We start from the raw sequence: 16,140 nt of genomic DNA on the forward strand, positions 1-16,140 counted from the left end.
TCCATCGGTTCGGTTTTAAAGCATGTTTTAAAATTTTGGACCGAAGGAAAACAGACCGATGGGCTATACACACGGTCAGTTTGGACCAATGAAACTGAACCGCGGTCCATTCTCATCGGTTTTGTCCGACCGTGTGTACGCGGCCTTACTGTATTAATGGCACTGGATGGAAAGGGGTTAACATCAGGGGCGATCAAAGGGTTATACAGTATGTGTGCCTAACCAGTGTTTTTGAGTACACAGTGTGATGCTTTTACTAAGGAATGTGCTGCTTTTTTTCTCCTACTTTGCAGAGAAACTAAATCCAGCACATCCCCACTGACAGGACGGAGCTCTGCATTGTTTACATATGCAGAGCTCCGTCCAGCCTGTCTCCTCACCAATCAGGGGGTGTCAGCTACCATTCATTGGCTGACGCCTGCTGATCAGCTTCTGAGGAAGTGCAGAATCAGGTATATATATGTGGCTCTGCACAGGACGGCCACCCTATAGCAATAAATCTGCTATAGGTTGGTCGGCAAGTGGTTAACTGGACATTTGTGTACCGACATACATATGCTACTATGAACCATGCTACAGCCTTCAGTTAACATTGTTATGCCTGATGGGATGTACCATTCTATACATTATGATACAATGTACCTTTTACTCTATATTGTGAAAATAATAAAAAATACTTATGTACTGTAAAGAAATAAAATAGTTGTTATACTTACTGTAACTCCTCTATCCGGCTTGTTAGTAAAGCCTTCATCAGATCCCCGAAGTGGGGACCCTCCAGATTGTTACCGGACAGGTGAAGTTTCCTCAGTGTCTTGTTGTTTCTTATTCCACAAGCCAGGTAGACACAGGACTGGTCCGTCAGGTTATTACTTCTCAAACTATAGAAAAAAACAAAGAGATGTAGAAAAGATTTAAACCAATAAACCATACCTAAAATGTATTTTAATAAAACTGAACTCCAGGCAGGTATACAAAAAAAGTTGCCAAGCATTAGGCATTGTTATAAAACTTCCTAGCTTTTTATAAAGTCTGAATAAGATTTTCAATTGGATTAAAGTATCATATACAGCAGGTGTTGTCCCTCTAGTTGCTCAACCTGGATAGCGAGTTATAATCCCCTGAATGCAGAGCAAGCAAAGACCACAGCAAAGAGCAAGGGATCGTGGCATATGTGGTCCGAGGAGCCAGGATTTGCATCGGAACCAGACTGCTGGAGACTACAAGTTCCAGTCATCTGCGAGAAAGAGACCAATGCTGCGTGAGGACATAAATAGCCTGGTCCAGGGAGAAGTCTTTCTCTTGGGACCACAACCTTCAACTGCGACCAGGGGCTGTAGCCTAGATGGCGTGGATAGTCTTCAGTGAGTGAGAGAACAGATCCACCATTGTCAGTTCCCGGTAGGTCGAGCGACTGTCGGGGGTCACTCTCATTTTTGCTGGTAGAGTTACAACATTTACAGAAGAATCCCAGCAACGCTAGGTACACGGCCAGGCACCCTTAACTGGTTGTAGATTCTTCAAGAGCCTGTATCGGGACATCCTATTCCCTTGAACCTTGGTATCATCAGAATTAGTGAGCGGGCAGGAGCCCACCCTGTGCACACCCTACAAGGACACTGCATGCTGAGTGACACCTTTATCCCAGCCCATTACATTATTGCCTTAAAAAGGAAACACTTTGCACATGCTATTTTCTGTTGCTGGTCGCCTTCTGGGCTTTTGTTGAGCTAGCTGAAAACACTGAACATCTACATGTCAAGGGCTCCCCCACTCTTCTCTTCTCCCTCCACTTAAAGGACTCTAAAAGCACAATATTTGTAGACTTTAACCACTTAAGCCCCGGACCAATATGCTGCTAAATGCCCAAAGGCGTTTTTACAATTTGGCACTGCGTCGCTTTAACAGACAATTGCGCGGTCATGCAACGTGGCTCCCAAACAAAATTGACGTCCTTTTTTTCCCAATAATTGAGCTTTCTTTTGGTGGTATTTGATCACCTCTGTGGTTTTTATTTTTTGCGCTATAAACAAAAATAGAGCGACACTTTTGAAAAAAATGAAATATTTTTTACTTTTTGCTTTAATAAATATCCCCCAAAAACATATATATATATATATATAAAAAAAAATGTTTCCTCAGTTTAGGCCGATACGTATTCTTCTACCTATTTTTGGTAAAAAAATCACAATAAGCATTTATCGATTGGTTTGCGCAAAATTTATAGCGTTTACAAAATAGGGGATAGTTTTATTATTATTATTTTTTTTTTACTACTAATGGCGGTGATCAGCGATTTTTTTTCGTGACTGCGACATTATGGCGGACACTTTGGACAATTTTGACACATTTTTGGGACCATTGTCATTTTCACAGCAAAAAATGCATTTAAATTGCATTGTTTATTGTGAAAATGACAGTTGCCGTTTGGGAGTTAACCACAGGGGGCGCTGAAGGAGTTAGGGTTTACCTAGTGTGTGTTTACAACTGTAGGGGGGGTGTGGCTGTAGGTCTGACGTCATCGATCGAGTCTCCCTATAAAAGGGATGACTCGATCGATGCAGCCGCCACAGTGAAGCACGGGGAAGCCGTGTTTACATATGGCTCTCCCCGTTCTTCAGCTCTGGGGAGCGATCGCGAGGGGGCGGCTAGAAACGAATAGCTGTGCCCTCGTCCCAGATCGCTCCCCGCGGGTTTCCGACCGCCGCATGTAGCGGGGGGGGGGGTCCCGATCGGACCCCCGACCCGCGGAAAGGCGGGGACATACATGTACGCCCATATGCCTGTACGTGCCATTCTGTGGACGTACATATACATGCGGTGGTCGTTAAGCGGTTAACAGGAAGTCTACTCAGAGAGTAAATATTGCATTTCTTGTAACTTGTTGTTTTATTATTGAGCTGTAACGTTTGTTGGGCCAGTGGCACCAGGATTTTAAGGGAGCAGTCTGACATAAAAGGTAATTTGCTTCCTTTTATACCTGGAGTCATAGGTTCTTTCAGCACCTACTAGTTACTATTGTTGGGCTTATTGTGATTTTCTTTGCATTGTATATTCTTTGCATATTTAAGTTTAACACTGAAAAATATCTGCCTTATCATTCTTGTCTCATCTGCTTCAGGAAGATTAAGTACAATACTTGTTTACTTTGCTATAGTCTGGTGTCTATGTAATTGCATTATCACTTTGAAATACACTATGTTACCAAAGTATTGGGACACCTACCTTTATATTAACATGAACTTTAATGGCAGGTCAGTTCAGGTTAGTCACGTTCCTCCACCCCAAACTTGCTCATCCATGTCTTTATGGACCTTGTTTGTACTGGTACACAGTCACGGTAGAACAGGAAGGGGCCATCCCCAAACTGTTCCCACAAAGTTGGGAGCATGAACTTGCCAAAAATTTCTTGGTATGCTGATGCCTTAAGAGTTCCCTTCACTGGAACTAAGAGTTCCCTTCACTGGAACTAAGGGGCCAAGCCCAACTTCTGAAAAACAACCCCACACCATAATCCCCCCTCCACCAAATGATTTGGACCAGTGCACAAAGCAGGGTCAATAAAGACATGGATGAGTGAACTTGGGGTAGAGGTTGACTGGCCTGCACAGGGTTCTGACCTCAACCCGAACATCTTTAGGATGAATTAGAGCGGAGACTGCGAGCCAGGTCTTCTCATCCACATCAGTGCCTGACCTCACAAATGGAAGAATAGTCAAACGTTCCCATAGACACACTCCTAAACCTTGTGGACAGCCTTCCCAGAAGAGATGAAGCTGTTATAGCTGCAAAGGGTGGGCAAACTCAATATTGAACCCTACGAACGAAGACTGGGATTCCATTATTAAAGTTCATGAGCATGTAAAGGCAGGTGTCCCAAAACTTTTGGTAATATAGTGTATTTCAAAGTGATAATGGAATTACACAGACACCAGACTATAGCAAAGTAAACAAGTATTTTACTTAAGATTCCTGACGAAGATGAGAACAAGAATGTCTTAGGTGGATATCTTTCAGTGTTAAATAAGCCAAACAATAGTAACCATTAGGTCCTAAAAGAGCCTATGACCCCAGGTATAAAGGGAAAGTTATAGCTGCAAAGGGTGGGCCAACTCAATATTGAACCCTACAGACTTGGGCCCAGATTCTCAAAGAAGCGCCTATCTTTAGGCGGGCGTAGCGTATCTCAGATACACTACGCCGCCGTAACTTAGAGCGGCAGGTCCCGTATTCAGAAACAACTTGCGCTCTAAGTTACTGCGGCGTAGTGTATCTGACATGGCGTAAGCCTGCCTAATTCAAACTAGGCTGGTAGGGGGCGTGTTATATGTAAATGTTTTGTGACCCCACGTAAATGACGCTCTTATCGAATGGCGCATGCGCGCACATGCTCAGTATCACATCGAATTTTCAAAGTAAATTACGCCCGCTCAATGCTTAGGCGACGTGAACGTAAGGTACGCCTAGCCCCATTCACGGACAACTTACGCAAACGACGTAAAATACGACGCTGTTCGGATGTTTCCGACGTCCATACCTAACATGACTGCTTTATAAGGGGTACCTTTACGCCGGTCCGACGCCTTACGTAAACAACGTATCCTGATACGCCGGGCGCACGCACGTTCGTGAATCGGCGTATCTAGCTAATTTGCATATTCTATGCGGAAATATACGGAAGCGGCCAGGGTAAATATGCACCCTAAGATACGACAGGACTTACGTCGCTCGTATCTAGGCAACTGTGAGGCGTATCTGATTCTATGAATCAGGCGCGGAAATGCGACGCCTCACACTCAGAGTTACGACGGCGTATCTGGAGATATGCCGTCGTAACTCCTTTGTGAATCCGGGCCTAAGACTGGGATGCCATTAAAGTTCATGCGCATGTAAAGGCAGGTGTCCCAATACTTTTGGTAATATAGTGTATGTCCGAACCTAGGGTGTCAGAGGTGTCAGGAGGCTTGCAAGGTCAGGGCAACCTTTGGGGGTCAGTCATTTTCCAGCGCCCCTCACGGGGGTGGTGCTACATTTATATGATTGATTTAGTCATTCTCATTACACTTACAGTAATTCTTCTATCTGGCTGGTTTGTACAGATGTCATCAGGTGACAGAAATCAGGACCCTCCAGATTGTTCATAGTTAGGTCAAGTTTTCTCATGGTCTGGTTATTTTGTATTCCAGATGCCAGGTGGGTACAGGAACTGTTTGTCAGGTTATTATGATACAGACTGTAGAAGAAGAGAAGACGTTAAAGTGTTTGTGCAATTAGAACCTCTATATTTGTAAAAAGTCTAATGATACCATCAGAGCAAAATTCAAGAGTCTAAAATCTTTTAGTATACAATATGTTTTGGGGGCACCAACACTCCATTTTCATGAATGTTGGTGAACCAACACTACCCCATAATAAATGTTAGTGAACAGTGTCAGCCAACATGCAACATGGAGTGTCGATGCCCTTGATATGCATTAGCTCTTTGGCCTGGCAAAGCTTATATTGCACTTCAGAGATCTCACACTAGTGAAAATTAACCCTTACAGGGTTGGATATTCCTTACAGTGTGTAAGCAGGTGCTTCCAAATGGTTAAATGTTTTTCTTCTGTTGTGTTAATGCTCTGGGGTTACTCAGGTCAATTGTGTATATATGTATAGACGTCGGGCCAGATCTACGAAGCAGTTAAGCTGGCGTATCTATTGATACGCCGCGTAACTGCTAGGTTGCTCCGGCATATCTTTGTTTTGTATCCACAAAACAAGATACGCCTGAAGCAGGGCTAGATCTGACTGGCGTACGTCTTAGTACACCGTCGGATCTAAGGTGCATATTTACGCTGGCTGCTAGGTGGCGCTTCCGTCGATTTCCGCGTCGAGTATGCAAATTAGCTAGATACGCAAATCCACAAACGTACGTCCGGCCGGTGCATTTTTTTACATTGTTTCCGTAAGGCTTTTTTCGGCGTAACGTTACCCCTGCTATATGAGGCGTAGCCAATGTTAAGTATGGACATCGGGCCAGCGTCTAGTTTTCCGTTGTGTACGACGTTTGCGTAAAACGTTCGCTATTAGGGCTTTGCGTAGAATGACGTTCACATCGAAAGCATTGGCTTGTTGCGGGTTCATTTGGAGCATGCGCACTGGGATACCCCCACGGACGGCGCATGCGTCGTTCAGAAAAAAAATCATTTACGTCAAGTCAAGACGTATTAACATAAAACACGCCCCCATCTCATCCATTTAAATTGCGCGCCCTTACGCCGACACAGTTACACTACGCCGCCGTAACTTACGGCGCAAATTCTTTGTGAATACGGGAAATACGCTGTAAGTTACGGCGGCGTAGTGTATCTGAGATACACTACGCTGGACGTAAAGATGCGCCGCGCTACGTGGATCTGGCCCTAAATGTATGTTTCTGCAACATTTGTCCTTGGTTGACCTGGAAGGCTGGTGGATCTGAAAAAAAAGGATTAACTCTGCTGGTCAGGTTTTCCTGCTCTATTTCAGAGGATCACCACCCCCAACAGGCCGTACCATATAAATAGTTGCTCATTTGTGCCCCAGGCCAGGATAGACAGTTCACCATTAAGATGTAGCCGTTACTCTGTTGGGCAAGATCCCTTATGGGGAGGTGTTCCCAGTGAGGTCACGAGCCTGTAGACTTATATGGACTTGTGTTACCTTGTGTTGGATTCCTTTTGTGGATCATTACTACGGTAGTTCTTGTAGATTTAATGCCAAATATGGATTCTTGCCTTGAAAAGATAGCTGTTATGGACTTGCCATCTGTCTAAGATTAGGACTACCTCATGGGGCACTAGAGAACTTTGTACAAGAAAGTGTGTGGAATATGTCTTTGAGAACTGTCTGTTACCTGCAACTACCTTAGTAAAAGGTCTTAGTTGTTCATTTAAAATACCTGGTCTAATGTCTTTCAAGGGGTATATGTAAGGTTTATCAAAGAACATGGCCTACATCAGGGGACTGAGAATTAGTGAAGATACAGTACAGAGTCTAACGAGCTGAATGCTGTCCAGAGGAGGCTATATTGCTGTTGCTAAGGACTGCCGTATTTGTGTCTTTTGCTAAATCAGCCAACCAGCCAGGAGACTGGGGATGTGGTAGAGGTGATGGATACTCTTGTAGTGAAGGGGTGTTATGTTGTCTCCTTCACTAGCGACTGGATCCCTACATACTGGGACCAGATCCGCGGCACCGAGTACATACAGACCCAGTCTGAGAGTCATGAGAGTTATGGAGTGAGGCCTTGGGAGGAGAACAAGCGTCAAGGTATTTAAAAATGTGTTTTCTGTGCTCAGAACATTGTAACTGGGAGTGTGGTGACATTATCGGCTCATAAATGCTGCACACCTGGAGGAGTGGTATTCTCTAACAGGAGTTGTGTCCGAAGTGCTTAGTGTTAACAGTGTAAGAAGTATGGCCACAGATTACTAAAGAGTTGACTGTGCAAGTTGCTGCTTGCTTCTAAAGTCTGGAGTCCAGCCTTAATGTTGATTTCATAGGATCGCAGCTAATGCCTAAGGTTTTCGGCATTAGTGAGTGCAGTTCCACAGTGTCCCCACTAGGGTGCCTTAAGCCCCACCCACAAGTGTGCTTACTATTACTATGCAGTATATATAGTAATTATAATATTTATATTATAAATCAATTACATTTTTTTTAAATAGTAATTACATCTACTTACCTATAAAACAGAGGCACCCTGCCATTACCAGGGTGGGTAATTATTTAATAATTATATTAATGTTGTTTATTTTGTTAATGAAGCTTTCAGCATGCATGTGGTTACTATAACAAAGCTGGCATGGTGATCATAAGATCAGAAACCAACTGGCTCCAAATTTCTCAATGACAGCCTGTAGTAACTGCTCAATGTGGGTTACAAGCTGTCAAAAGGAAAATGTAGGTTAACGTTTTCTTAGCAAAGGACGTTGTTTAGGGCAGTGTTACCCTACAGACTGCAGGAGTGAAGGGGTTAAGGTTTTGGAAAAATGTGTTGTGGTGTAGAATTATCTCAAAGATATGACATTTTTAGACATCCTAAACTTTCAGCTGATCCGAAGAAAAACAAACCCCTTCCAAAGCATAGTCCTACTTCCTGTAACAGGGAATGCAAACATTTCTCATTGATCCCCGAAGCCCATTAAATAAGACTCTAAGGCCGCGTACACACGGTCGTTCCAAACCGGTGAGAATGGTCCGACGGGCCATTTCCATTGGTTCACCGCTGAAGTGGCCTGATGGTCTGATGTGCATACACACCATCGTTCCAAAAAACGATCGGGTCAGAATGCGGTGACGTCAAACACACGACGTGCTGAATAAAACTAAGTTCAATGCTTTCAAGCATGCATCGACTTGATTCTGAGCATGCGCGGGTTTTAAACCGATGCTTTCTGTACTAACCATCGGTTTGGACCGATCGGGCAGCGGGCCATCGGTTCGATTTTAAAGCATGTTTTAAAATTTTGGACCGAAGGACAACAGACCGATGGGCTATACACACGGTCGGTTTGGACCGATGAAACTGAACCTCGGTCCATTCTCATCAGTTTTGTCCGACCGTGTGTACGCGGCCTCAATTGCATACGATAATAAATCTGTAATTTTTTTAAAAAAATTAAGCATTTAAAAAAAGCTTTTTTTTATTTTACCTCAAATTTTGGATGGTGTGGAGAGCTGGTACAAGTTTCTTCAACCCCTCATCCTGAATGTAACATGTACCTAGATTTAACTCTTCCGTCTCTCTGCGAGACTCAAGAATAAATGACAGCACAGAGCAGTCAAGAGGGTTAAGGTGGACAAATGAGAAAGAAGTATCATTTTTGGATCCAATGCATTTTAACACCAGAGCATTATTCCTGCTCTCATGGAGACAGTAGAATGAATTGAGGAGCTCTTTCTTGTCTCTTTGTTCTTCAGCAATTTTTTGCTGAATCCAGTTGATGACATCTCGGGAAGCCTGCGTAGACAGATATTTCACGTGAGACTTCAACATCGATCTAGTTGAATTGTCGGACAGACCACAGAGAAAACGAATAAATATTTCAGCACGACCATCTTTGTAAGATTTAGCCCTATTGAGTGACTCTAGTAATTTATCAGGATCATAGCTAATGAAATGAACGAATGCTGCAAAGAACTCCTGAACGGTGAGATGTAAGAAGGTATAATCCACTGCTGGAGGCTGACCAGATTCCAACATGAAACTTGAAAAGAGATGACTATCATTTTTCACTTTGAAGGACCTCAGGTGACGTTCATCAAAAACAATGATGTGATTCATGACTCCGTGTTCTGCCATCCACCCAACAGAGGACAGCAGGTCCCGGGTTAAGCACACATCATCTCTTTTTGGGCTGTGATTGGTTAGAATGTTGGAGACAAAAATAACAAAGAGTTGAGTCATTGTTTTGGGCAAGGAAGCCATCAGCTTGTCGTTATTTGTTGGCTGGGCTCTGAAGCACATCGATAGCACTGTACAGACAATCCAGCAGTATGATGGGATATAGCAGAATGTGTAGAGCATAGGGTTCTCCTGCACATAATGAAAAGCCTTTTCTGAGAATTCCTCTTTGTCAAAGAAATGTTCAAAGTAGATCTTTCTGTTGGTGTGCAGGAATCCCATGATCTCTGTTATCCTTTGGAAAGCAGAAATGTCAACTGATACCAGTCTGGTTGGGCGGCTGGTTATCAGTACAGAGCAACCCTGAAGAAGCTTCTGCCTTACCAAGTTGACTGCAATGACACCAAAATGTTTTTGATCTTTAGTATTAGTGCACAATTTGCTGGATCTGAAATCCATTTGGTCAATACTTTCATCCAGGCCATCAAAGATAAACAAAAGTCTCTCGGGATGTTCTAAAATACTGCCAAGCTGGTTCTCCAGATACGGATATTGTTCAAGAATCATCTCCTCCAAACTGACTTCAGGCTTTTTATTAAGCTCCCGGAATTTGAAGAAAAAGACAAAGGCAAACCTTTGGTAGAGTTCTCCTGTCACCCAGTCATAGACAAACTTCTGCATCATTGTGGTCTTCCCTATTCCTGGCACCCCACTCACTATAACTGCATGTGGTATGCATTGTGACTTTTGACTCCAGCGGAATAACTTGTTGGGGGAAATGTACTCCATTCTAGTCTCCTTCAAGCATTCCTCATGTTTCGCCCCGGTCTCTATTAGCTCATTCTGGGAACGCTGTCTGAACTGGTCAGTGGAAAAAACAACCAGGTTTACATAACGCTCATTGATGTTGAATTTCTGTGGTCCCAGGGTGGTTCCTGGCGGTCTAGGCTCCACCAGAGTCTGAGTTTTTGTCAGCAAATGTTGTTTGTGTTTTTCCTGAATTTCTGTAAAGAAATAAAACATATTTAATGACCAAGACTTTTTTTTGTATAGTATATCAAACTAATTTCAGAAAAAATATCCAAAAACTGATGCACAAACGCTTATTATTTCATATAGAACAAATATACATGCAATTCACCTCCAAAGTTGTTCTCTGCCAAGGCAAGTTCTTTTTCGCCCAGAGCTTGGTGAATGTGGTAAGATTTCACTTTGCTAAGAATACCCTATCATGTGCAATAAAAACACAAAAAACAGCATATTGGCTTGCATGTGGTTGGATAATGGAAGTTAGCAGAGCTTCGCTACATTCACTAAGCTCTGGGGAAAATTCCCTTGCAAAGTTCCACTTTTCTTGTAAAGTTAACAGTCTATTTGCTGCTCAGAGAGAGAGACCATACCTGCCAAATGGATGGAAGCAAGTCACATCCCAGCTGCCTCTCTTGCACCTTGTTCCAGCACCATCAATGTGTGGGAGAAGGGGAGGATCGCTACTCAATTCTGGGGCTCTTAACCCTTTGTCAAGCTCAGAGGTTGACAAAGGGGCTGTAGCCCCAGAAACACATAGCTCAGAGCTTGCCTAAGGGGCAGAGCCCCAGAAACACATAGCTCAGTGCTTAACAAAGGGACAGAGCCCCAGAAACACATATCTCAGAGCCTACAAAGGGGGGCAGAGCCCCAGAAATGCATAGCAGTCCTCCCCTTCTCCCACACCTTGACGATGCCTGAACGAGGTGCAGGAGAGGTGGCTGGGTTTCATTATTTAAATAATGTTGTTTATTTAAATTTGTTAAGCACTTAAAGCCTGCACTATAGCCGAAATATCGCTACAGCAAGGGCTTAAATTGCAGGGAGGCCGTCCATGTACGTCCTCCCGCGCTCACATTGCCCGGGTGGCGTGCTCTGTGATCACAAGTCCTCAGCTGTTTACAGATCGGAGTAAGGAGGACAAACCTGGCCCTTTCCCATGTGATCAGCTGTCAGCCAATGACAGCTGATCACTAGGGATGAGCTTTATGTTCGAGTCGAACATTGGCTGTTCGCTGAACAGCGAACAATTTGGGGTGTTGGCAGCAAATTCGAAAAGGGAACATCCTTTACAAGTCTATGGGAGTAATCTAAAGTGCTAATTTTAAAGGTTAATATGCAAGTTATTGTCATAAAAAGTGTTTGGGGACCCTGGTCCTGCCATAGGGGACATGAGGTTGGGACAAAGGTTGGGGCAAAGTTTTAAAATGTATGTTTTTTCAGGAGAAGTGATTGTAATAATGCTTAAAGTGAAACAATAAAAGTGAAATATTCCTTTAAATTTTGTACCTGGGGGGTGTGTATAGTATGCCTGTAAAGTAGCGCACGTTTCCCGTGTTTATAACAGTCTCTGCACAAAATGACATTTCTAAAGGGAAAACAAAGTCATTTAAAACTACTCGCGGCTATAATGAATTGTCGGGTCCTGTCATAACAGATCAAGTCATTGAAAGTCATTGAAAAAAAAAATGCGTGGGGTCCCTCTAAATTCCTTTATCAGGACCAAAGGGCCTGGTAATGGACTGGGGGGGGGGACCCATGTCGTTTTTTTCAATGACGTTTATCTGTATTGCCGGGACCCGACAATTCATTATAGCCGCGAGTAGTTTTAAATGACTTTTTTTCCTTTAGAAATTTCATTTTGTGATGGGACTGTAATAAACACGGGAAACATGCACTACTTTACAGGCATACTATAGACAGCCCCAAGGTATGAAATTTAAAGGAATATTTCACTTTTATTGTTTTTACATTAAGCATTATTAAAATCACTGCTCCCAAAAAAACTGCAGTTTTTAAAACTTTTTTTTGCATTGATACATGTTCCCTGGGGCAGGACCCAGGTCCCCAAACACTTTTTATGACTTGCATATTAACCTTTAAAATTAGCACTTTAGATTTTTCATGTTCGTGTCCCATAGACTTTAATGGTTTTCGGCGGTTTGAACACATTTTTTGCCTGTTCGCATGTTCTGCTGTGAACCGAACCGGGGGGTGTTTGGCTCATCCAAACTGATCACGTGATGTAAACAGAAGGCAGTAATCTGCTTTTTTTCCCTCCACTGACAGCAAAAAACAAGCCGATTACCAGCTCATGTAAGAGGGACAGCGGTCCCACACACCAAAAGTCATTGCTGTTAAGCAGTGCCCACCAGTGCCACCAACCAGTGCCCATCAGTACTACTAAGCAGTGCCCACCAGTGCCACCTACCAGTACCCATCCATGCTGCTAAGCAGTGCCCACCAGTGCCACCTATCAGTGCCTCATCATCAATGTCACATAACAGTGTTGCCTATCAGTGCCACCTACAAGTGCCCATCAGTGCCACCTATCAGTGCTGCCTCATCAATGCCTCCTGATCAGTGTCCATCAGTGCACATCAGTGTCTACTATCAGTGCCTATCAGAGAAGCCTATCAGAGCCCATCAGTGCAGCCTTAGCAGCGCACATTAGTGAAGGAAAAAAATTACCTGTTTTCAAAATGTTATAAAAAACTGTGAGAACTTTTTTTATTTTTATTTTAAGTTTCAGTCTTTTTTTGTTTGTTTAACAAAAATAAAAAAATAAAAAAATAAATACCACCAAAGGAAAGCTTTATTTGTGTGAATTTGTATTTTTATTTCATATAGGTACAGTGTAGCATGACCGTTAAATTGTCATTCAAAATGCTGAAAATTGGCCTGGGCAGGAATGAGGTATAAGTGCCCCGTAAGCAAGTGGTCAAATTAGTTTAATTCATTTTCCGAATTAGTTTTGTTTATTTAATTTCTAATTCGATCGGAAATATCGAATTCTAAAAAAATTTTTTTATCTAATTTGAATTGGCATTCAAATTCAAAATGTATTCTATTAGAAATTTGAATTTTGGAAGAATAAATTAGAATTTGAATAGAATATAAAAAACAGAATAGAAAATAAGAGAATAGAAAAGAATAGAATAGAAAAAAAAGCAATAGAATAGAATAAATTAGAATATAACCGTCTTCCAAACTTCACATTTTGAAAAGAATGAATTAAAGCGTCACTATAGGATTTTTTTTCTTTAAAATAACAAACATGTTATACTTACCTCCACTGTGCAGTTCGTTTTGCACAGAGTGGCCCCGATCCACGTCTTCTGGGGTCCCTCTGCGGCTGTCTCTGGTTCTCCCCGCAAGAACTCACCACATTCATGCGAGAGAGCTTGCATGGTGATGAGTCCTTGTGGGCGCGCTCCCGTGATACAGCGAGCGGCCATAGCCGCTCACTGTATCGCTCCTAGGTGCGCCGCGCCACTGGATGCGATTGACAGCAGCGCCAGCCAATGGATTACATTAAGGTGAAACATTACATTAAGGTGAAACATTTTTTTTCTTTACAACTCCTTTAAAGTTCGATTCAAATTTTCTGAATTTTGGCAAATTTAAATTAGACCGAATTCGAAAAATTCTGATCGAATTGTCATTTGAATTTTAACCACTTCCTTACTGGGCACTTAAACCCCCTTCCTGCCCAGAGGACTTTTTTTAATTGTTGCTGTAATAAATGGCTTAATTTAAAAAAAAAAAAAAATTTTATCCTCAGTCTAGGCCGATACATATTCTACATATTTTTAGTAAAAAAAAAAAAAAAAAAAATCGCAATAAGCGACTGGTTTGCGCAAAAGTTATAGCGCCTACAAAATAAGGGACAGAATTATTATTTTTTTATTATTTTTTTTTTTTTACTAGTAATGGCGGTGATCTGCGATTTTTATTGCGACTGCGACATTATGGCGGACACATCGGACACTTTGACACATTTTTGGCGCCATTCACATTTATACTGCAATCAGTGCTATAAATATGCACTAATTACTGTATATATGTGACTGGCAGGGAAGGGGTTAACACTAGGGGGTGAGGAAGGGGTTAAATGTGTGTTCCCTAATTAGTGTTCTAACTGTGGGGGAAGGGGGGTGACTGGGGGGGGTGACCGATCTGTGTCTCTATGTACAAGAGACACAGATCCGTCTCCTCTCTCCCCTGACAGCACCGCTGTCTGCGAGAGCCGGGAATGAGAGATGATCTCATATGTAAACATATGAGATCATCTCTCATTGGCCGCACAGATCGCCTAGGAAACGGCCGCTCCGATTGGCCGTTCACGGCGATCTGTGACTGGCTGTGTCCAAGGGACACGGCCAGCACAGAAGTTCCCCGCTGCGTGCTCGGGAGCGCGCGCGGGGAACGCGGAAATGAGCTGCCGTCAATTGACGGCGGCTCAGAGATTTAGAACCACCCTGCGGCCGTCAATAGTCGTACGGCCGTAGGGAAGTGGTTAATTTATTGTATTTGGAATTCAAATTTCGGATCACGGTTATGTTCTTTCTAAGTTATTCTATTCTATTCCATGTTTTTTTCAAGTCTATTCTGTTCTACTCTATTCCCTTATTTTTATTTGTTCTCTATTCTATTATTTTGCATTCTACTCTAATCTATTCTATTTGAATTCAAATTAATTCTATTAGGAAAATAGACAGTTATATTATTTTTAATGTGTTCTATTCTATTGTATTTTCTGTTCTATACTTTTCTATTTTATTCTCCTATGTTCTATTAAATTATTTTCTATTCTGTTCTAATCTATTTTATTTGAATTCAAAACAATATTCTATTCTGGCGCTCGATGGCGTGCACGTGCACGTGAGGTGGAGGCGCGCTCGTAGGTGGGGGGAGTGAAGAGCTGGGAGTCTGCTGGGGACGGATGCAGAGCGGAGCGGAGACGACAGCCCCATCCGCACACTGCACGCTGCCGACTGGAGAGCAGGACATGGGACACTTGCTGCAGCGTAGCGGAGGTAACGGAAAGCTGCACGAGACGGACCGTTCCATCCTGTTCCACACTATGCTACATGGCAGCATAGGGGCTCATAGCGGCTAAACGGAGATGGACGAGAGAGGAGGAGGAGGAGAGCGGGTCGCGCAGCGGGAGGTCTGAATCTGCTCTGATCGCACGGTAGGATACATCTACCCACACCATCACGGGAGGAAGGTTCGGTCTCCATCTCTTTCTTTTGTCTTTCTCTGGCGGAGGTAAAGTAGAGATAGTTCCCAGGGGGATGAAGATAAGGAGGTAATGAAACCATTGTGAAATACAATCAATGTTGATCGAGCTATATTGGAGGTCTGTTAAAAGTTTGGTCTCACTCAGCCGCGGCCTACCCAGATGGATACACAACTGTCTTTCTAGGAGTTATAAAACCTACCCATAAATATTAAATGGCAAACTCTCTAATTAAGTAAACGGGACTGTGTTACCTAAATAGGTCTGGTGTATTGTGATATAATGTATGGTACAAGGTGAGGATACCTGAGAGGAAAATTGGAGGGACGGCAAGGAGAAAGAGAGGAGTGGCACAGTAACTTATATACAAATAAACATACGAACTTGGATGGGCCCCCCCCTCTCTTGTATAAAAACCTTCCCTACAGTACATACAAAGTGATCCTCAGAAACTGGATACATACAGGAAATATCCTTAACATTTTTGGGATTTTGGGGATTTTCCCAGGTCCTTCCCTGACCCTACATTCCCTGGTAGATAGCGGGAGGAGACATACGCATATGGGAAGAAACCCGGGGGGTACATCTGTGTTTACTGTGTTTACTTTAAAAAGGTGCGAGTACCTAGCTGACTAAATCCTGGAACCATATTACACACTAACACTGATTGGTAGGGAACGCCAGGTATCGTATGACTAGGGTGAGTAGAAGACCAATA

The 16,140-nt window shown here is 42.9% G+C and overlaps 1 protein-coding gene across 1 annotated transcript in view; it reads right to left on the minus strand.

Annotated features, from left to right (window-relative positions):
* Window positions 1-16,140, minus strand: part of LOC120933455 (NACHT, LRR and PYD domains-containing protein 3-like) — a 59,710-nt gene that overhangs the window by 11,722 nt on the left and 31,848 nt on the right. Inside the window, exons 5-7 of the mRNA XM_040346683.1 lie at window positions 8,679-10,374; window positions 5,069-5,233; window positions 717-881 (exon numbers count right to left, since the gene is read on the minus strand). Of these exons, the coding sequence (XP_040202617.1) occupies window positions 717-881; window positions 5,069-5,233; window positions 8,679-10,374 (2,026 nt within the window). The remainder of the gene's footprint in view (window positions 1-716; window positions 882-5,068; window positions 5,234-8,678; window positions 10,375-16,140) is intronic.

The sequence above is a fragment of the Rana temporaria genome, chromosome 3 (assembly GCF_905171775.1).
Source record: "Rana temporaria chromosome 3, aRanTem1.1, whole genome shotgun sequence".
Taxonomy (NCBI): domain Eukaryota; kingdom Metazoa; phylum Chordata; class Amphibia; order Anura; family Ranidae; genus Rana; species Rana temporaria.